This window comes from Nerophis ophidion, unplaced genomic scaffold, assembly GCF_033978795.1.
Source record: "Nerophis ophidion isolate RoL-2023_Sa unplaced genomic scaffold, RoL_Noph_v1.0 HiC_scaffold_49, whole genome shotgun sequence".
NCBI classification, from domain to species: Eukaryota; Metazoa; Chordata; class Actinopteri; order Syngnathiformes; family Syngnathidae; genus Nerophis; species Nerophis ophidion.
The window spans coordinates 474,125-497,582 of NW_026906971.1; the positions used below are offsets into that span (position 1 = coordinate 474,125).

The window sequence follows — 23,458 nt, forward strand, 5'->3', positions numbered from 1 at the left end:
TTGTAAATGAGGTGATACAGCAATTGTCTGATTATTTGCAAATTGATTTGAGAACTCATTGCAGTTACCATCCACAATCCGGAGGTGCTGTTGAAAGAGGAAACGGAACAATTCAATTAAAACTTGCCAAATGTTGTGAAGAGACTAAGCTCAGCTGGCCTAAATGTTTGCGGATAGTTGTCATGTACATGCCTATGCAGGTGTGCACGCGTCATAACCTGTCACCTTTTGAGATTCTGTTTGCAGTCCCCCCTAATGTGGGGATAGGACCATCAGGACCGCCAATTGAGACGACCCTGTGTGAAGACGGACTGGTAAGATATTGTATATCTTTAACAAAGTGTTTTGCTAATATTTGAAGGCAAGTCTCTTTGGCGCTTCCGGGGCGAGCGGATCATCCTCTACACACCATTGTGCCGGGCGACTTCGTGCTTATCAAGAACTTCAGATGGAAGAGCTGGAAACAATGAGGCTGGCTCGGCCCGTTCCAAGTTCTCCTCGTCACCCACACTGCAGTGAAAGTGGAAGAACGGCCGACGTGGGTCCACGCTTCGCAATGCAAGGCGATTTCGGGCCCTGTAGCGGTGGCCGCAGAGGAGTGAGGAGCTGTAAAATCGCTTTTGGCTCCTACGGCAGGATCCGCGGCTGCAGAGACGAGGGTTACACACACCTCCCTCGCATCACATCTTTAGAGAAACACTACTAGTTTGCAGACACAGGTGAAGGCGCTGAGGGCCAAAATCACCAGGACAAATGTGTAGCGGACTCACATAATGTCTCAAACTGCTATGTCTGTACATATATGCCTATAGCGGCGTCCAATCCACATGTCACACCTAAGCCTGTAATGGAGGGTTATAGATATTTTCCCAGGATGTGTTATACCTTTTTGCAGCAAATCTGAATGATACGGTTAAAGCGCATACGGGGACACCTTTGTCTTCGCTTGAAGATCCGAAGTTAGATTTTTATGATCTGTGGTCCGATAATGATACGAATGTGCTTTTTGGTCCAGTTTATATTAGGCCGGGTATGAAATGTGCGTGTTATGCGGTATCTTGGAGCCTTAGAGAGCCGCCAGTGCAGATGGGACAAATTCCACCGATGTATTGTTTAAATGTGACTAGTTCATGCACTACATATCACGGTAACACTAGTTTGAACATTTCACAGGCTGCGCAAGGAGGGGGCTGTTCTCCCTATTTTACAGATCAAACTGGCACGCGGCCTCAGGAGGATGTTCTGTGGCTTTGTGGCTTTAACGTTTATGTTAGATTGCCATAGAATTGGATGGGCCGTTGTGCTATGATAACAGCTGCTGACCACTCTTACATTGTGTCAGCTGTTCCGAGTCATAGGGGTAAGCGTGAGTATGCACCCCATGATGCGATTTGGGGTACAAATGTGCCTGCAGATCTTGAACTTTGGACACCAGGAGAAAAGGTGGCATTGTCATTGTTTCCACAGCTGGGCGTGGGGAAACTCATGCTTAGAATGGAGATGCTGAATCATCGGTTTTCAGGTTTTGTAAATTGGACAGTTACTATTACGGAGGCGAGCAGAGTGGAAATGAAGGCGTTACGGGCAGTGACTTTGCAAAATCGTATAGTATTAGACCATTTGGTAGCGAGCGTCGGAGGAGTTTGTGCTATGCTGAATTCATGGTGCTGTACGTACATTCCAGACAATACTGGAGATGATTCCGTCATTTCGCAGGGTATTCAGAATTTGACTTCTCTGCGAGACGCAATAGGAGAAGATGTTGTGGTGGATCCGTCCTGAGTAGCAAACTGGCGTTCGTGGATAATGCAACTTGGGACGATTATGCTAGTGGTCTTAGCTCTATTGTTTGTCTTGTCAGTTTGTGTGATTCCGCTGATAAGATCACTAATTACGCGTATGATTTCGTCTACGTTCGTTCAGTACACAGCCTTGGGACAAGGTGAGGTAGATTTCAAGGATGGAAATGAAGATCCGTTCTTTGAGATGTTACTTGATTATAATGTTGATTAGGTTGAGTATTTGTGTGGCGTTTTGTAATTTTATTTTTAATCATGTTATTACTTTCTAAGGGTTATTTGGTGTGTGTTTTTTTCACGACAGCAGAGGCAGCAGAAGTCCACAGGAGGGCGCACGTTGCCTCTTAATAAGTCTCGTCTCTCTCGCTCTCTCTCTTTTTCTCTCTCTTTCTCTCTCTCTCTCTCTCTCTCTTGCTCTCTCTCCCTCTCTCTCACTCACTCTCTCTCTCTCTCTCTCTCTCTGTCTAGCTCTTTGTCTCTCTCTTGCTCTCTCTTTCTTTCTCTCTCTCTCTCTCTCTCTATATATATATATATATTATATATATATATAAATATACATTTAATTTATACGTTAAACATGTATTTAATATTTATACACTAAACAAGTTTTTTTTAATAATTATATATTAAACAGTTGTTTAATTAATAATTATACACTGAACAAGTTTTTAATACTCGTATATTAAACAGTTGTTTAATTAATACTTATACACTAAACATGTAAAGGAGGAATTGGAAGTCTGGGACACTAAATAAGGCACACTTGGAAGTAATGAAGTTCTTTGTGTGTGCAGTTGCGGCAGAAGTCCACAGGAGGGCGCACGTTCCCTCTTAATAAGTCTGGTTCTTTCTCTCTCTCTCTCTCTTTATATACATATATATATATATATATATATAAATATATATATATATATATATATATATATTTATATATATATATATATATATATATATATATATATATATATATATATATATATATATGTCTTGATTGGATTATCCAGAGAATAGTGCTCGATACCGTGGTAGAGCGCAAAATCTCCTGATGATTGAGGGAACCCCTCATAAAACAGTTCTGTAGAGATGAAGTAGTCTTGTGATTTTTATCCCACACCTACATATATATATATATATATACATATATATATATATATATATATATATATATATATATATATATATATATATATATATATATATATATATATATATATATTTATACAATTTATACGCTAAACATGTATTTAATATTTATACACTAAATAAGTTTTTAATATTCATATATTATACAGTTGTTTAATTAATACTTATACACTAAACATGTAAAGGAGGAATTGGAAGTCTGGGACACTAAATAAGGCACACTTGGAAGTAATGAAGTTCTTTGTGTGTGCAGTTGCAGCAGAAGTCCACAGGAGGGCGCACGTTCCCTCTTAATAAGTCTGGTCTCTCTCTCTCTCTTTCTCTTTCTATTTCTCTCTTTCTCTTTTTTTCTCACTCTCTTTGTCCCTCTCACTCTCACTCTCTCTATGTATATATATGTCTATATAAATATATATTTAATTTATATGCTAAACGTGTATTTAATATTTATACACTAAACACGTTTTTAATATTCATATGTTAAACAGTTGTTTAATTAATACTTATACACTAAACATGTAAAGGAGGAATTGGAAGTCTGGGACACTAAATAAGGCACACTTGGAAGTAATGAAGTTCTTTGTGTGTGCAGTTGCAGCAGAAGTCCACAGGTGGGCGCACATTCCCTCTTAATAAGTCTGGTCCTCTCTCTCTCTCTCTGTCTCGTTATGTCTCTCTCTATCTCTCTCACTCTCTCTCTCTTTCTCGCTCTCTTTCTCTCTCTCTCTCTCTCTATATATACATATATATATATATATATATATATATATATATATATATATATATTTAATTTATACGCTGAACATGTATTTAATATTTATACACTAAATACGTTTTTAATATTCATATATCAAACAGTTGTTTAATTAATACTTATACACTAAACATGTAAAGGAGGAATTGGAAGTCTGGGACACTAAATAAGGCACACTTGGAAGTAATGAAGTTCTTTGTGTGTGCAGTTGCAGCAGAAGTCCACAGGAGGGCGCACGTTCCCTCTTCAAAAGTCTGGTGCCCCCTCCCCCCACATAAGTTATGTGTCTAGTTTTATCAGCCAGCCCTATTGGCCATTTTCCTACTTTTTTAACATCAGTCATGTGTCTATCATTATATATATTGTATTGTTTTACAGCCCAGCCCTATCGGCCTTTTTTCAAATGACTTTTTTAATTGGTTTCGATTTGATGTATTTTGCAATATATAGTGACATCGTTTAATCGCCCAGCCCTATCGGCTTTTTTCCATTTTTTCTATCTATGTGTCATGCTATTAAATTGATATATCGGTGTCAGCCAGCGATCCTTGGTCCGCTTCCGATGGTGCGGAGGCTTGGAGGCGTGTGTGGACTAATGGAGGGGGTGTTTCCACCAGGCGTGTATGGAGGCCTATTTCATTCAGGGGAGGAGCCAGAAATGATGACGTAAGAAGCCCCGTGACCGCTTCAGGAAGCAGTACAGATTTGCCGGGAAATTCGACAAGTGATAAACCGCCCAAGCTCCATCGAAAATGTTGTCTTTTGAGTCTTGTGGTCAGTTGGGAATATGGAGAGAGAATAAAAACAGTTTTTTAAATGCCACTAGAATCAAAGAAGGATGACAAACTGAATAAAAACAACAAACTTGATGTCCATTTCATAAACATTAGATTACTGATTGTTGTTGGTAACGTCAACAAAACTTTGATAGCACAAAGGTTGGTGCGTTGGCCTTTTATTCTACAAGACGTGAGTTCCATTCTTGGCAACGTCAGTTCCCAATTGTGTTTATCAATGGAAAACAATACACTTATTAAAGTAAAGCTTTCCGTATTAATTATTTTTAAGCAGCTACCAGAAATCCATAGCTGGATAAGGGAGAGGTTTTTGAAATAATAAAAAAAAGAATCACCTATAACCAAAAATAGAAATGAACTAAATCTCCTCTGTTCTGTACATCATTGTCCAAGTGACATTATATTGTCATCTTCCTCTTTATGCCATTTCCTCAAGGTGACAGAAAAACATGATACAACCTGCCTATCATGTGATTCTACCATGTTGGCAAAATACAAACACACAATATATTGACATATATAACACATAAAACATGGAATTAGAAGTGAACAGTACCCATCCCTACCAGCAAGTGTTGTTGTACTGGAAACTAATTTACAAACACAACTTCATCACACACAATACTCCACTATGGAATTGTTCGTACATTAAAATGAGAAACAAATCCATCTTTGTACAGCAATGGTTTGAAAAAGGCATTTGGTCACTGATGCACTTATTGAATGATAAAGATATTTTAATATTTGAAGATTTCATTAAGCACAACCTGCAAATAAAAAATATTACAAAATTTAAAAAGGCTTTCATTCAAAATATTCTAGTTACTGCATCTTTTTTTAATTCTTTACTATTTCTTCTTCTTATTATTTTCTCTGGAACAAAAAAATACTCATAACTTTAGTTTCCATTCTTTCTAAGGCAAAAGAGTTAATCACAGAAAAATAAAGATGGAATTGAGCACTTAAAATAATATTTTGTATGTTGTTTTGCAATTGAAGACAACACTTGTTGGTTCTGTGACTGTGAAACACAATAAACAGTTTATTTTAAGAATGTATGCAAAGTAAATCTCTGTGGGATGATGTACAATATTGGCTTTTGTCTGACACTCCAAACTTTGACTGATATTGATGTTGTTTTGGGGATGTTGAAAAAGAAAAAAAAAAAATACATGAAAAATGTTTAAAACACAATACTGGATTTATTTGATGTATCCACAAATGTAAATTTGTAAAAACAAAACCATCCTTTCACATTTATATTGCATAAAAGGTCTGGGGACATACATATAAAACAATCACAACACAATCAAATACAGAGTAATAAATGAAGTGGTCCAGAAGATGTTTCAGATGTGAACCAGTACATATGTATATCATATAAAGGTGATAATCTATGGGATTATTAACAATTACAAATAAAATATGTAATACTTCAATATTTCATATGAATCTGAAATTGCATGATGATATCTATCTATATATCTATATATCTATATATATATATATATATATATATATATATATATATATATATATATATATATATACATATATGTATATATATATATATGTGTGTGTGTGTGTGTGTGTGTGTGTGTGCGCGTGTGTGTGTGTACATACACACAAAATGTTTTTTCCATGTAAAATAAGTCTCGTACTGTTTACTCAAATTGTTCTTTCTTTTTTTTTGAATACATTTACACATTGTTGCATATTAAGGCATGTGCTGGACTGAAAATAGCACTAATATAAAATATCTAATCTATAAATGTAGAAGCACATTAAGAATATTGTTACTCAAACAACAATGTCACCAGAGGTGGGTAGTAACGCGTTACATTTACTTGAGTAACTTTTGGGATAAATTGTACTTCTACGAGTAGTTTTTATGCAACATACTTTTACTTTTACTTGAGTATATTTATAGAGAAGAAACGCTACTTTTACTCTGTTCCATTTATCTACATTAAGCTCACTACTCGCTACTTTTTTTTATGGATCTATTAATGTTTATTTTGGTTAATGACAGAGCTTCAAAGTAGAATCCACGCATGCCTGCGTTTCACCAATCACATGCAGTCACTGGTGACCTTGGACCAATCAAACAGAGCCAGGTGGTCACATGACCGTGATACGTAAAACCCGACTTAAACGTGTTGACAAACTTATTGGGGTGTTACCATTTAGTGGTCAATTGTGCAGAATATGTACTGTACTGTGCAATCTAATAATAAAAGTTTCAATCAATCAATCAAAAGTTTAAAGGAAAAAATACACTTTTTATTTCAACCGTACTTCCCGTCAAAAGCCTAAAGACTGATCGCACAGTTCCTGTTTTCACAATAAAAGCGCCGCTCCATCGCGCCTGCATTAACAAAATAAGAGTCTCCGAAAGCCAGCGCAAACAAGCTAGCAAGCAACGGAGATTGCCGCCAATGTATTTCTTGTAAAGTGTATAAAAACAAATATAGAAGCTGGACAAATAAGATGCCAAAAACCAACGACTTTCATGTGGTATTAGACAGGAAGGAGGAACTTTTTTTCTCCTCCATTTGAAAACGTGGACGTCTGATTCCAATCAATGCAAGTCATCAGAATCAGGTAATACACCAACTTAGATTCTTGTCTTCATGAAAGATAGGAATCTATATGTTAAACATGCATGTATATTCATTAAAACACCTTTAACATGTCAACAAAAACGGCAAAATAAATAAATATAAATTATATACTGTATATATATATATACATGTGTGTGTATATATATATATATATATATATATATATATATATATATATATATATATATATATATATATAAGGTAGATCACCTCGACTTGGTCATTTATTAAGTAATATATAAACGTTGAAAAACTTATTGGGGTGTTACCATTTAGTGGTCAATTGTACGGAATATGAACTGTACTGTGCAATCTACTAATAAAAGTTTCAATCAATCAATCAATCAATCAATCAATCAATCAATCAATCAATCAAATCAATGAATGCCTACTGAGCCTATGGTGCTGTTAAATTATTGTGGCTCAATGTGCCATTTTTTAATTTTATTTTAATGTACTATTATTTAATATATATTATTGTTTTAGTTGCTTAAGAGATATTCCTGGCTATGAATTTGCTCATTGCTATTTTTATGTTTTTGTGCATTATTTGTTGCCATAATCATTAAACAAACAGGTTACTCATCAGTTACTCAGTACTTGAGTAGTTTTTTCACAACATACTTTTTACTTTTACTCAAGTAAATATTTGGGTGACTACTCCTTGCTTTTACTTGAGTAATAAATCTCTAAAGTAATAGTACTCTTACTTGAGTAGAATTTCTGGCTACTCTACCCACCTCTACCCGTGAACACACACATCTGACTATCAGGTACTGTTAAACTCACTAAGACACTAGCAACACAATAGAAAGATAAGGGATTTCCCAGAATTATCCAAGTAAATGTGTTTAAAAACATCTGAATCCGTCCCAATGCAACCCCTTTTTTTTTTTTTAACTTATTTTTTTTTTTTCTTGTCCTTAGCTATCAATATACTCAAACACAAATCTTTCATCCTCGCTCAAACTAATGGGGAAATTGTCATTTTCTCGATCCGAATAGCTGTTTTTGTTGGAGGCTCCCATTAAAATCAATGTGAGGATGTGAGGAGCCATCAACATGTGACGTCATCGTCTGAGACTTCCGGTAGTGGCAAGGCTTTTCTGTTAGCGACCAAAAGTTGCGAACTTTATTGTGGATGTTCTCTACTAAATCCTTTCAGCAAAAATATGGCAATATCGCAAAATGATCAAGTATGACACATCGTTTAAATAAGAAAATCTCATTTCAGTAGGCCTTTAAACATATATACATATATATATATATATATATATATATATATATATATATATGTATATATATATATATATATATATATATGTATATATATATATATATATATATATATATATATATATATATATATATATATATATATATATATACATATATATACATATATATATATACATATATATATATATATATATATACATATGGCATGGCGCAGTGGGAGAGTGGCCGTGCGCAACCCGAGGGTCACTGGTTCAAATCCCACCTAGTACCAACCTCGTCACGTCCGTTGTGTCCTGAGCAAGACATTTCACCCTTGCTCCTGATGGGTGCTGGTAGTCGCCTTGCATGGCAGCTCCCTCCATCAGTGTGTGAATGTGTGTGTGAGTGGGTAAATGTGGAAGTAGTGTCAAAGCGCTTTGAGTACCTTGAAGGTAGAAAAGCGCTATACAAGTACAACCCATTTATCATTTATATATATGTGTGTGTGTGAATAAAATCCTCCATATTGGCAGCCATAGTGATTCATTTATTCAGCGGAGCAATACCACTTGGATCTGACAAAAAAGTAAACACAAATGCTGTCTTCCTCGCTGATAAAACATGATAGCAACATGCATCTGCTAGCTCAGGATCGCCCCCACTTCTCAGTGTGGCGAGTTGGAGTACTACAAGAGGCACTCTAATACAGTGCTTAAATCTGTATTTTGATAATGATAACGATGATGATGATGTGTCCGTTCAAGTGAACAAATGGATCCACAAGGGACAACAACACTTTCCACAGACTACACACACACATAGTAAACATCAATCTTAGAAGCCCAGAACAATATATTTGAAGAAGACTTTAGGATTAAAAGTGAAGATGTGAGGTGAAATAAGTACAAATGCAGCAATAAAAACAAGCAACTCCACTCACGATGACTCTAAAGTTCAGTGATGTGTTGCTAACTTCAGCCTTTTTCTTCTTTGTTGATGTTTTGCTGTAGTTAACATCCATGATGTAACAATGCTGCTCATCTACCAGAGTCCACATTTTGATTCATTCATACTTTTAATTGGATAATAACATTAATAAAATGCAATGGAAAAAATGTGTGGAAAAAAACAAATGAAAATAATAAAATGTTGCTACATATATAATGTTTAATACATGCACACAACTTAAAAAGTAACTACAAGACAACATATAACCTACTCAGTGACTTAGTGGTTAGAGTGTCCGTCCTGAGATGAGTAGGTCGTGAGTTCAAATCCCGGCCAAGTCATACCAAAGACTGAGCATTAAGGGTTGGAATTGGGGGTTAAATCACCAAAAAATGATTCCCAGGCGCGGCACCGCTGCTGCCCACTGCTCCCCTCAGCTCCCAGGGATTGATCAAGGGGATGGGTCAAATGCTGAGGACAAATTTCACCACACCTAGTGTGTGTGTGACAATCATTGCTACTTTAACTTTAGAAGCCTACTGAAATGAGATTTCCTAATTTAAACGGGGATAGCAGGTGCATTTTATGTGTCATACTTGATCATTTCGCGATATTGCCATATTTTTGCTGAAAGGATTTAGTAGAGAACATCCACGATAAAGTAGGCAACTTTTGGTCGCTAATAAAAAAGCCCTGCCTTTACTGGAAGTATGTGCGCGTGACGTCACGAGTTGTAGGACTCCACACATATTCACATTGTTTTTAATGGGAGCCACCAGCAGTAACAACAATTCGGACCGAGAAAGCGACAATTTCCCCATTAATTTGAGCGAGGATGAAAGATTTGTGAATTAGGATATTGAAAGTAAAGGACTAGAAGAAAAAAAAAAAACACGTGACGGCTCCGGTAGACGGCAGTGTGAGCGTTTCAGATGTAATTAGACACATTTACTAGGATAATTGTGGAAGATCCCGTATCTGCTTATTGTTGTAATAGTGTTTTAGTGAGATTGTAAAAACATACCTCGAGGTCGGATGGCTGTGGTGAACACACTGTGTCTCAGAGAGAAGCCGAGGAGCCAAGCTCACAGCTGCAGCAGAACGACGAATAATCCAACGATTTCTCCGGTAAGATATATATCACAATTTCCCCATCCAAAATCATGCTGGTTGACGTAGAGAAAACATGTTCGCTTGACCGCTCTGTGTTAAAAACAAACAAAGAAACACCGGCTGTGTCTCGGTGCTAAAGACAGCTGCAATCCACCGCTTTCCACCAACAGCATTCTTCTTTATAATCTCCATTATTAAATGAACAAATTGCAAAGGATTCAGCAACACAGATGTCCAAAATACTTTGTAATTGCACGATGAAAAGAGACGACTTTTAGCCGTGTTTGGTGCTACGCTAATATGTCCCCTCCAACAGGTGACGTCACGCGTATGCGTCATCATTCCGCGACGTTTTTAACAAGTAACTCGAGAGAAATTTAAAGGGTAACATTATCACAATTTCAGAAGGGTTAAAACCAATAAAAAACAGTTCCCAGTGGTTTATTTTATTTTTGGAAGTTTTTTTCAAAATGCTATCCATCATGGATTATCCCGAAAAAAGGCTTTAAAGTGCCTGATTTTTGCTATCTGTAAATCCACCCGTCCATTTTCCTGTGACGTCACATAGTGACGCCAATACAAACAAACATGGCGGATAGAACAGCAAGATATAGCGACATTAGCACGGATTCAGACGTGGATTTCAGCAGATTCAACAGATTACGAATGTTTTGAAACGGATGGTTGGAGTGTGGAGGCAGATAGCGAAAAACGAAATTGAAGAAGAAACTGAAGCTATTGAGCGAATAGCTATTGAAGCTATTCGGCGATCGCCTTCTAACCAACGATTGCATCTTTTGACCACAGGAGCAACTTAAATCCATCGATTGGTAAGTGTTTGTTTAGCATAACATGTGGGTGGAGGGAAAGGCTGGAGGCAAATATAGCTACAAATGTACATACAGCTAGCCTAAATAGCATGTTAACATCGATTAGCTACCAGTCATGCTGTGACCAAATATGTCTGATTAGCACATAAGTCAATAACATCAACAAAACTCACCTTTGGGATTTCGTAGACTTTATCGTTGGAAATGCATCTGCTTTGAGTGTCGCAGGATATCCACACATCTCTGCGCCATCTGTCGTAGCATAGCTGTCGTCGGTAAAATGTGCAGAACAAACAAGGGACTTTCGCATCTTTTGACCTTTGGTGTACTTGAATCCGTCGATTGGTATGTGTTTGTTTGACATTAAATGTGGGTGGAGGGAAAGGCTGGATGCAAATATAGTTGCAAATGAGGCATAACGATGCAATATGTACATACAGCTAGCCTAAATAGCATGTTAGCATCGATTAGCACGCCATGCTAATCGATGCACACGCCACGTAAGTCAACTTTAATCCGTCCCTGTTCGTGTTGTTACACCCTCCAACAACACACCGACGAGGCATGATGTCTCCGAGGGACGGAAAACATTAGAAAAAACAAAAAATAACAGAGCTGATTTGACTTGGTGTGTGTAATGTGTTTGAGAAAATAGTGGATTGCTTCCCATTGTAACGTCACAGGTGAAAGGTCATCGCTCCGACAGCGAACAATTGAAAGGCGTTTAAATCGCCAAATTCACCCTTTTGGAGTTCCGAAATGGGTTAAAAAAACATATGGTCTTTTTTCTGCAACATCAAGGTATATATTGACTCTTACATAGGTCTGCTGATAATGTTCCCCTTTAAAATTGCAATTTAGTAAAGTAAAAAGGCCGTATTGGCATGTGTTGCAATGTTAATATTTCATCAGACTGCGTGGTCGGTAGTAGTGGCTTTCAGTAGGCCTTTAAATTTAACAGTAGAAGATGAGAGGCACTACATACAACATCAAATATACATTCATATTAATCATGCTGTGTTTTTAAAGTACATTTAGCACAATCACTAAATGTTTTTAAATCCCTGCAGCTTCCATGACTGTTACACACTCTTGTTTACTGACCTGATAACTTATGCCACAACATCTTATCACAAACAGTGCAACTAAATGGTTTTTCTCCAGTGTGTTCTCATGTGTGTGGTCATGACAAGCTTTGTGGAGAAATGCTTCTTACAAACAGGGCAAGTCAAAGGTTTCTCTCCAGTATGTGTTCTCATGTGTGAGGACATGTTAGACTTTGTGGAGAAACTCTTCTTACAAACAGAACAAGTAAAAGGTTTCTCTCCAGTGTGTGTTCTCATGTGTATGGAGATGTCAGGCTTTCTGGAGAAACACTTCTTACAAACAGAGCAAGTAAAAGGTTTCTCTCCAGTATGTGTTCTCATGTGTGTGATCATATGTTGCGTTGTGGAGAAACGCTTCTTACAAACAGAGCAAGTCAAAGGTTTCTCTCCAGTATGTGTTTTCATGTGTGAGGACATGTTAGACTTTGTGGAGAAACTCTTCTTACAAACAGAACAAGTAAAAGGTTTCTCTCCAGTGTGTGTTCTCATGTGTATGGAGATGTCAGGCTTTCTGGAGAAACACTTCTTACAAACAGAGCAAGTAAAAGGTTTCTCTCCAGTATGCGTTCTCATGTGTGTGACCATATGTTGCTTTGTGGAGAAACGCTTCTTACAAACAGAGCAAGTCAAAGGTTTCTCTCCAGTATGTGTTCTCATGTGTGAGGACATGTTAGACTTTCTGGAGAAATTCTTCTTACAAACAGAGCAAGTAAAAGGTTTCTCTCCAGTGTGTGTTCTCATGTGTATGGAGATGTCAGGCTTTCTGGAGAAACACTTCTTACAAACAGAGCAAGTAAAAGGTTTCTCTCCAGTATGGGTTCTCATGTGTGTGACCATATGTTGCTTTGTGGAGAAACGCTTCTTACAAACAGAGCAAGTCAAAGGTTTCTCTCCAGTATGTGTTCTCATGTGTGAGGACATGTTAGACTTTCTGGAGAAATTCTTCTTACAAACAGAGTAAGTAAAAGGTTTCTCTCCAGTGTGTGTTCTCATGTGTCTGGTCATGGCAGGCTTAATGGAAAAACTCTTCTTACAAACAGAGCAAGTAAAAGGTTTCTCTCCAGTATGTATTCTCATGTGTATTTTAATATAATTCTTGTGTCTAAATGATTTCCCACATTCAGAGCAGTCCAAGTGTTTGTTGTTAGTGTGATGTCTCGTATCACCTTTGGAGTCATTTTTACTCTTCAAGGGTTGTTGGATGTGATCACTGTGATCAGAAGAGTCTGACATCATGTGGTCAATGTCTGACAGAGGAGCAAAGATGCTGTCTGGTTCTGACTTTGTATCTTCACAATGCTCTCCATCAGCTTCTGTGATGTGTTGACTTACAAGCTCCGCCCCTCTGTTCTCCTCACTTTGACTGTGATGAAGCTGTAAGGACTGAGCTTCATCTTCATCATGAAGCTGCTCCTCTTTAATGTGGGAGGGGGCCTGTAGCTCCTTCTGTCCCACACTGGAGGTCCACTCTTGCTGCTTGGAGGGGATCTCTTCATGACTCTCTGCTGACACCTGCTGGACGTCTGCAGAACATAAAACACAAATGAGGTGTTACTGTATTGAAGTTTGCAGTATTCAAACTATTCACATGTGAGCTAGGCCAAACAGACAGTGATGGGCAAGCGACCTGGAAAATGTATTAAGCTAAGCTACAAGTTACTCTCAATTAAATGTAGCTAAGCTATCCTCAGAGAATTGTAGCAAGCTACACTACACGCTACACTGCAAAAGCAGCATAAAAATACCCATCATCTCAAACAGGTAAATTCCCAAACAAAATGAAAATAGCTAAAATTGCACCAATTTATCAGACTGGAGACAAACACCAATTTACAAATTATAGACCTGTTTCTTTACTTCCACAATTTTGTAAAATCATTGAAAAACTGTCGGATTAGAGAGTTTTACAAACAAACATAAAATATTAGATGAGAACCAATATGGATACAGAGCTAATATTTCAACTTCGATGGCTGTAATAGAAATGACAGAAGAAATGACCAATGCAATAGATAGTAAAAAAAAAAAAATGCGGCAGCAGTGTTTATTGATCCAACTAAAGCATTTGACACTATTAATCATAATATTCTAATCAAAAAACTATACTGGTATGGCATCAGAGGGTTGGTCTTAAACTGGATTCGAAGATATTTAACCAACAGGAAACAATACGTGAAGCTAGACGAACACACTTCTACAACACTAAATATATCCTGTGGTGTACCTAAGGCAGGGGTGCCCACACTTTTTCTGCAGGCGAGCTACTTTTCAATTGACCAACTCGAGGGGATCTACCTCATTTATATATATCATTTATATTTATTTATTTATGAAAGAGACATTTTTGTAAACAAGTTAAATGTGTTTAATGATAATACAAGCATGTGTAACACATATAGATGTCTTTCTTTCACAAAGACAAGAATATAAGTTGGTGTATTACCTGATTCTGATGACTTGCATTGATTGGAATCAGACAGTAATGATGATAACGCCCACATTTTCAAATGGAGGAGAAAAAAAGTTGTCCTTTCTGTCCAATACCACATGAAAGTAGTTGGTTTTTGGCATCTAATTCATCCAGCTTCCATACACTTTACAAGAAAAACATTGGCGGCAAATTCCGTAGCTTGCTTGATTGACATTCACGGCACCCGAGGGTCTTGTGAGATGACGCTGGCTGCTGCCAGTTCATTATTATGAAAAAATGACAGAGAGGAAGGCGAGAAACACTTTTTATTTCAACAGACTTTGGCGCCGTCCCTTCCGTCAAAACTCTAAAGGCCGACTGCACATTTCCTATCTTCACAATAAAAGCCCTGCTTCATGCTGCCTGCGCTAACAAAATAAGAGTCTCGGAAAGCTGGCGTGCACAAGTGATGTGCACGCCAGCTTTCTGAGGGATCGCTTGTGCACGCCAGTTTTCCGAGACTCTGTATTTAGTTAGCGCAGGCAGCATGAAGCAGGGCTTTTATTGTGAAGATAGGAAATGTGCAGTCGGCCTTTAGAGTTTTGACGGAAGGTACGGCGCGAGAGTCTGTTGAAATAAAAAGTGTTTCTCACCTTCCTCTTGGTCATATTTTCATAATAATGATCTTGCAGCAGCCAGCGTCATCTCACAAGACCCTCCGGTACCGTGAATGTCATTTAAGTGACGTCTTGGTGAAGATTGATGATCACTCATTTTTAGGTTTATCTTTTTTAAAAGCCTGGCTGGAGATCGACTGACACACCCCCCGCGGTCGACTGGTAGCTCGCGATTGACGTAATGGGCACCCCTGATCTAAGGGATCAAAACTAGGACCAACATGGTTCAAGCTTTATATAAATGACATTTTTAAAGTTATAAAATATTTAAAATTTGTATTATTTGCGGATGATACAACAGTGTTTTGTTCAGGAGAGAACACACAGAAGATAATACAAATAATAACAGATGAAATGAACAAATTAAAAAGATGGTTTGACAAAAACAGACTATCTTTGAATTTCGGTAAAACTAAAATAATGCTATTTGGTAAAAGTAGAAAAGAAGTGTCGAACACAAATACAAATAGACGGAATAGAAATTGAAAGAGTAAATGAAACCAAATTTCTAGGTATAATGATTGATGATAAAATGAACTGAAAATCTCATGTAAAAAATTTACAACATAAAGTAGCAAGAAACACGGCAATAATGAATGAAGCAAAACATGTTCTGGACCAAAAATCAGTTTATATTCTCTACTGCTCACTAGTGATACCATATCTGAGTTATTGTGCAGAAAAATGGGGAAATAACTGCAAAAGTACACTTCATTCATTAACTGTGTTACAAAAAAGATCAGTTAGAATAATACATCATGTTGGATATAGACAACATACAAACCCTTTATTTATTGAATCAAAGATACTGAAATTCCACCACATAGTGAAATTGCAAACAACTAAAATTATACACAAAGCAAACTATAACCTGCTAGCCAAGAATGTACAACAATTTTTCTCAAAAAAAAGAGGAGGAATATAATCTTAGAGAAAAATGTAATTTAAAACATTTGTATGCACGTACAACACTTAAGACCTTCAGTATATCAGTATGTGGAATTAAATGATGGGATGCATTAAGCAAAGCAATCAAACAATGTACTAATATCATCCACTTCAAGAAACTCTTCAAACTTCAAGTCTTTACAAAGTAGAAAGAAAAAGAACCATGATAATAAACATTCTGAATTTATGTCATCCATCCATTCATTTTCTAGATGTTCTTACTCATCTCACCATATGAAATGTAACTTACTTCACTGAGAGTTATTTATTTATTTTTATTGTGATTACTTATGGAGTATATTGTCAATAAATTAAGAACTGGAAGTGAACAAAAGTTTTAGCAACTGTTATGTAAAAGAATCAATCATCAATCAATCAATGTTTATTTATATAGCCCCAAATCACAAATGTCTCAAAGGACTGCACAAATCATTACGACTACAACATCCTCGGAAGAACCCACAAAAGGGCAAGGAAAACTCACACCCAGTGGGCAGGGGGAATTCACATCCAGTGGGACGCCAGTGACAATGCTGACTATGAGAAACCTTGGAGAGGACCTCAGATGTGGGCAACCCCCCCCCTCTAGGGGACCGAAAGCAATGGATGTGGAGCGGGTCTAACATGATGCTGTGAAAGTTCAATCCATAGTGGCTCCAACACAGCCGCGAGAGTTCAGTTCAAGCGGATCCAAGACAGCAGCGAGAGTCCAGTCCACAGGAAACCATCCCAAGCGGATCAGCAGCGTAGAGATGTCCCCAACCGATACAGGCGAGCGGTCCATCCTGGGTCCCGACGAGCGGTCCATGCTGGGTCTCGACTCTGGACAGCCAGTACTTCATCCATGGTCATCGGACCGGACCCCCTCCACAAGGGAGGGGGGGGACATAGGAGAAAGAAAAGAAGCGGCAGATCAACTGGTCTAAAAAGGAGGTCTATTTAAAGGCTAGAGTATACAGATGAGTTTTAAGGTGAGACTTAAATGCTTCTACTGAGGTAGCATCTCGAACTGTTACCGGGAGGGCATTCCAGAGTACTGGAGCCCGAACGGAAAACGCTCTAAAGCCCGCAGACTTTTTTTGGGCTCTAGGAATCACTAATAAGCCAGAGTCTTTTGAACGCAGATTTCTTGCCAGGACATATGGTACAATACAATCGGCAAGATAGGATGGAGCTAGACCGTGTAGTATTTTATACGTAAGTAGTAAAACCTTAAAGTCACATCTTAAGTGCACAGGAAGCCAGTGCAGGTGAGCCAGTATAGGTATATGTGTATGTATATATGTATATAAAGGTATATACAGTACAGGCGTAATGTGATCAAACTTTCTTGTTCTTGTCAAAAGTCTAGCAGCCGCATTTTGTACCAACTGTAATCTTTTAATGCTAGACATGGGGAGACCCGAAAATAATACGTTACAGTAATCGAGACGAGACGTAACAAACGCATGGATAATGATCTCAGCGTCTTTAGTGGACAGAATGGAGCGAATTTTAGCGATATTACGGAGATGAAAGAAGGCCGTTTTAGTAACGCTTTTAATGTGTGCCTCAAAGGAGAGAGTTGGGTCGAAGATAATACCCAGATTTTTTACCGAGTCACCTTGTTTTATTATTTGGTTGTCAAATGTTAAAGTTGTATTATTAAATAGAGGTCGGTGTCTAGCAGGACCGATAATCAGCATTTCCGTTTTTTTGGCGTTGAGTTGCAAAAAGTTAGCGGACATCCATTGTTTAATTTCATTAAGACACGCCTCCAGCTGACTACAATCCGGCGTGTTGGTCAGCTTTAGGGGCATGTAGATGCTGAAGAGTACAGGGCCAAGGACCGAACCCTGGGGAACTCCACACGTTACCTTAACATAGTCCGAGGTCACATTGTTATGGGAGACGCACTGCATCCTATCAGTAAGATAAGAGTTAAACCATGTCAGGGCTGAGTCTGACATACCAATTTGTGTTTTGATACGCTCTAATAAAATATTATGATCGACGGTATCGAAAGCAGCGCTAAGATCGAGGAGCAGCAACATAGATGACGCATCAGAATCCATCGTTAGCAATAGATCATTAGTCAATTTTGCGAGGGCTGTCTCAGTCGAGTGATTTGCCGTGAAACCGGATTGAAAGGTTTCACATAGATTTTTAAAAGCTAAGTGTTCATTTAGCTGCTCTGCAACAATTTTTTCGAGGATTTTCGAAATAAAGGGAAGGTGAGACACCGGTCGGTAGTTTACCATGAGGTCAGGATTGAGGTTAGGTCTTTTAAGGAGAGGATGAATAACCGCTTTTTTGAATGCTAGGGGAACAGTGCCCGAGGAAAGTGATAAGTTTATAATATTTAGCACTGATGGACCTAATAATACAAAAAGCTCCTTGATAAGTTTCCCAGGAAGTGGGTCAAGTAAACATGTTGTTTGTTTTATTCCATTTACACGTTGTAACAATCCTTCTAATGTTATTTCATCAAAACGAGAGAAACTATTTTGGAGGGCAGTATCCGCCGTATATACAATCGTATCTGTGTTACTATAACCCAGTTGTAGCTGAGACGCATTGTCTTTAATCTCCTTTCTAATAAGTTCAATTTTCTTATTAAAGAACTTCATAAAGTCATCTGCCGAATGGGTGGAGCTACTGGAAGGAGTCCCTTGTTGGGTTAGCGATGCTACTGTACTAAACAAAAATTTTGGATCGTGTTTATTAATGCGGATGAGATTTGAGTAATAATTAGTTTTAGCTAAGGTAAGCATGCGTTTATAAGTTATTAAACTATCACTCCATGCTTGATGGTGCACCTCAAGTTTAGTCGTGCGCCATTTGCGTTCCAGCTTTCTACATAATAATTTCTGAGCTCTAGTTTCTTCAGTAAACCATGGCGTACGCCTTTTTGGAGCCTTTTTTAACTTCAGCGGTGCTATGTTATCAATGGTTTCGCGCAGGGCGTTGTTAAAGTTGTTAGTGAGGTTATCAATAGAGCCCACAACTTTGGGAACGGTGCCATTACCGAGGGCAGTAGATCAGCAAGAGTCGTCGTTGTGGCAGCATTAATGTTGCGGCTGCTATAGCAGTTTTTATTATTATTAGCTTGCCGAACATGAGTCTGAACTTCGAATTTTATAAGGTAATGATCGGACATTACTTTAGTATACGGGAGTATCATAACTTTGGAAATGGTGATACCTCTGACAAGCACTAGGTCTATCGTATTACCGCTGCGATGCGTCGGTTCATTTATTATTTGTGTAAGACCACAGCTATCAATTATAGTCTGGAGCGCCACGCACGGTGGGTCCAATGGGGTATTCATATGGATATTAAAGTCCCTCATTATAATTATATTATCGGCGTGTGTCACTAAATCAGCAACAAACTCTGAGAATTCACTAATAAAGTCCGAATAGGGCCCTGGGGGGCGGTAGATAACGGCCAGGCACAGAGGCAGAGGTGTGGCAGACTTCATAGAAAGCAAATCAAACGATTTATATTTATTATTTAAGTTAGGACTAAAGTTAAAGTTTTCGTTGTATATTAGTGCGACCCCCCGACCCCTTTTAAGGGGACGGGCAATATGCGCATTCGTATAGTTAGGTACACTCTGAGAGTTCAGAGTGTACCAAACAAAACAGGAAACGTCCTGACCTCAATTTTGTGTACAAGGCCTCATTTCTGAGAGTACAGAGTGTACCAAACAAAACAGGAAACGTCCTGACCTCAATTTAACTCAGTGTGCCAAACACTGCACATACAGGAAACAGATACTTGAGCAACAACGAGCATAACAGGAAACCAAGAGTAGTTCAGCATAATTATTCCTAGACACGAGACACATAGCAACAGTCGTCAGTCAGTAGACTGACCAATCAGATAACTACTGGCACAGTGTATATAAGCTGCTGTACAACAAACTCTCAGACAGATCGCTTTGGGTTTTACTGGTACTACTGTTCAAGTGTACTATACGATCTCCACTCTCTGCAGACTGCGTTCAATAAAATACTTCTACTTGACTCAACTCCTGCCTCCTCAAATTGTGTTCCTGCTCCTGGCCCGGGTGAGACGGCACAAAAAGTGTCTCTCAACATGACCAAGCCCCAACAAGTTTTACTCTAACAAGAGGAAGGCGTGCTTAGGCAAGATTTGTTTTGTTTCACCTTTTTCCTCACCCACTTTGTTCTGATTGAATGTCCCGAGTATACCAACAGACACAACTACCAGTTGTATATTCACAATAATAAAAAAGAAAAAAAATGCATGTTCCAGTTAGTAGATATTTATTTTAAATGCAAAAAAACACTCCCGAAGAAATTGCACTGAATTTTGTTTCAGTTCAATTAACAAAAAACAACGAGCTAGCCAGGAGTTGAACCTAGAATTTTCTGGTCCGTAGTCAGACATGTTATCCATTGCACCACTAGCTCCGTGCCCTGTAATTTCGTACAAGTTGTATATTGTAAACATCTTAGGCCAAAGGAACACACAGTTTACATGAGGCTTACTACCAAAACAGGGCTTTACTGACTGCTTATGTTGGACTTTAAAATCTAGTGACCTTCTATTTGTTGCAGCCTGGGCCTTCACCAGCTCTACCTGTTGCAGCTAACCTCCACTAAAAATTAAAACAAAATGCTTCTGGCAATATTTTGGGGAGCATCCAAGTTAAATGCAGCTCAGAGTTGGCAACTTTGGGAGAGGAGCTTCTTTTTTGGTCAAAACCTTCTTTGTTGATGAGGATGTAAAACTGGCCTATCTGTCAAAAATGAGCTTTGGGTTCAAGCACTTGGGGAGCTTGAACTTTGACAGTTCCCAGCTTGTCACTGAACATGCTGACTAATTCACTTTCACCTGAGATTGCCAATATGGATGTTATCTCAGATGTTGGACATATCAGCATATCAAAGGTCCTGGGTAGCTCAGTCGGCAGAGCATCAGACTTTTAATCTGAGGGTCCAGGGTTCAAGTCCCTGTTCAGGCAGCTGATGCTAACCTCCTTACATTTCTCAAAAGACATCCCTTTGCCCCCCTGCAGCAGTCCTTGTAATCTATATTTGATTTAAATAGTTTTCAACAGCGATTGTTTTTTTCTCTATTTCATTTGAAACACTGAAACTAAAAACCTCCCTTATATCAACTTTACTTCAGGTGGCAGAGCGTTTATCTGAAGGATTAAAAAAATTGCTTTAAACTCAAAATGTTAGACAGTGTATCTGTATGAAAAAGTTGTGGTTAATATTTTGCTGTAGGTGTGTTAGATGCACCTTCACCTCACACTGAGCTCAGCTTTATTACTCTCAGTTTCAAGTTATACAGTCCAAGACAAACCCTTAAGGCAACAAATTTGTGTTTGAAACAGCCCGATGGAAGGCTCAGTTAAAGACCGTTAAACCACGTAACGGTTGTCCAAATTACAAATGGAGGAAATGTTTGTAACAACTGATACTAGGACTCCACCAGCAAGGCTGGCAGGCCAGGGAGACCATTTCAGTATTGTAAGAGCCACAGAAGGCTTATTAACAATAGCTACCATTTTAGAAGCACACATACTTATGCTGAAACCCAGGATCGATCCAGGGAGCATTGGATCTCAGTCTGACGCTCTCCCAACTGAGCTATTTCATCTATACAACACCTTCTTGGGTTTACTTATTCAAATGTAACCAAGGTCTGCCCTATTGGTGACTTTTGAGGGGTGGAAGGAGGTCTTTCCAAGGGGTCTCAAAGCCTAGTATTGGTCAGCAGAACAGGTACTTGAATCCCGGAAGCTCAAAAAGAATGTCTTACGCTCCATGACTGAGCATTTCAGGGTCTCTAAAAAATGTACCAAAATGCTTCTGAAGAATGTTTTACTACCGAAAATGTTATGATTACTGCAAACATTTGGCAGATTTTTCAGAAATGTTCAAAAGTTCTTAGCAGGCTAATAAATAAGTCTTCAAGTGTAGATGAAAAATGCTGAAAAGAAAAGCAGTTTAAGCGTCATGACCCGGAATTGAACCAGGGTTGCTGTGACCACAACACAGAGTACTAACCACTATACCACCACGGCTGTTCCTACTCACCTTGATTGATAATGTGTTTGCTCTCCTGATGTCTAATGTTAAACCATCTGCTCAAGCCACATTCTGTTTGAACGACATCATGGAAGAGAATCTCAATCAGTGTGCTAATACTTGATGTTCTGGGGAAATATTTAGGTTTTACTCCATTGTGGTGTAAAGAACAACTGCTAAGATGTAAAATAGTCACATTTATATTGTTGTGCTCACCTTTTTCCTCACCCACTTTATTCTGATTGAATGCCCCGAATATAAGAACAGATACAACTACCAGTTATACATTCGCAATAATAAAGAGAAAAAAAACACGTTTCAGTTAGTAGATTTAAAAAAAAAAAAAAAAAGCAAAATAACTTCCCCCCAAAATTGTACAGAATACTGTTTCAGTTGAGTTAACAAACAACAGCACGCTGGCTAGGAGTTGAACCTAGAATCTTCTAGTCCGTAGTGAGACACATAATCCATTGCATCACTATCCCTACAGAAAGAAACATCTTACTGTAGGACAGGTTGTGTTTCGTAAATATCTTACGCCAAAACAACACACAGTTTACATCCTCAGGATGTAAGACATTATTTGGATTCTTATTTGAACCACATCACACAGAAATGTAATGTATGAATGAGTGAGGGACAGTTTTTGGGTTGGTGCACTAATTGTAAGTGTATCTTGTGTTGTTTGTATTGATTTAATTTAAAAAAAAGAAGCGTAACGGGTGATCCTTCGAGCCGGATTTGAACCAGCGACCTAAGGATTTCAGCATGAGCAACTACAGTCCTCCGCTCTACCAACTGAGCTATCGAAGGTTGGGGTCAAACAATACTAATTCTGATTTTTGAGTCACATTATTATCAAGCAATTAATCATTCAAAGTTTACTTCTATAGCCCTAAATCCCAAGTGTCTCAAAGGGCTGCACAAGCCACAATGACATCCTCGGCTCAGATCCCACATCAGGGCAAGAACAAGCTCAACCCAATGGGATGACAATGAGAAACCTTGTAGAGCAGTGGTCCCCAACCACCGGGCCGCGGC

The 23,458-nt window shown here is 38.3% G+C and overlaps 1 protein-coding gene and 2 non-coding genes across 3 annotated transcripts; 1 reads left to right on the plus strand and 2 right to left on the minus strand.

Annotated features, from left to right (window-relative positions):
- Positions 1–8,882: 8,882 nt before the first annotated feature.
- LOC133546933 (gastrula zinc finger protein xLCGF3.1-like) lies at positions 8,883–13,568 on the minus strand. The gene is made up of 3 exons (XM_061892783.1): positions 13,499–13,568; positions 12,457–13,441; positions 8,883–8,910 (listed from the first exon to the last, which is right to left on the minus strand). Exons 1-3 carry the CDS (start codon positions 13,566–13,568, stop codon positions 8,883–8,885), a joined length of 1,083 nt encoding a protein of 360 aa, XP_061748767.1.
- Positions 13,569–21,269: 7,701 nt separating this feature from the next.
- trnak-uuu (transfer RNA lysine (anticodon UUU)) lies at positions 21,270–21,342 on the plus strand. The gene has a single exon. It is a non-coding gene; the product is annotated as a tRNA-Lys (tRNA).
- Positions 21,343–23,143: 1,801 nt separating this feature from the next.
- On the minus strand, positions 23,144–23,230 carry trnay-gua (transfer RNA tyrosine (anticodon GUA)). The gene is given in 2 exon segments: positions 23,144–23,179; positions 23,194–23,230. It is a non-coding gene; the product is annotated as a tRNA-Tyr (tRNA).
- Between the last annotated feature and the right edge of the window lie 228 nt (positions 23,231–23,458).

Excerpts from the sequence above, each read along its gene's own strand:
- LOC133546933 (XM_061892783.1), bottom strand. The coding sequence starts at position 13,568 with ATGATGTCAGACTCTTCTGATCACAGTGATCACATCCAACAACCCTTG. Across the intron at positions 13,442-13,498 it reads GAGTAAAAATGACTCCAAAG|CATTTAGACACAAGAATTAT; the intron begins GTGATACGAGAC and ends AATGTGGGAAAT. Across the intron at positions 8,911-12,456 it reads CATACTGGAGAGAAACCTTT|ATCCAAGTGGTATTGCTCCG; the intron begins GACTTGCCCTGT and ends CTTTTTTGTCAG.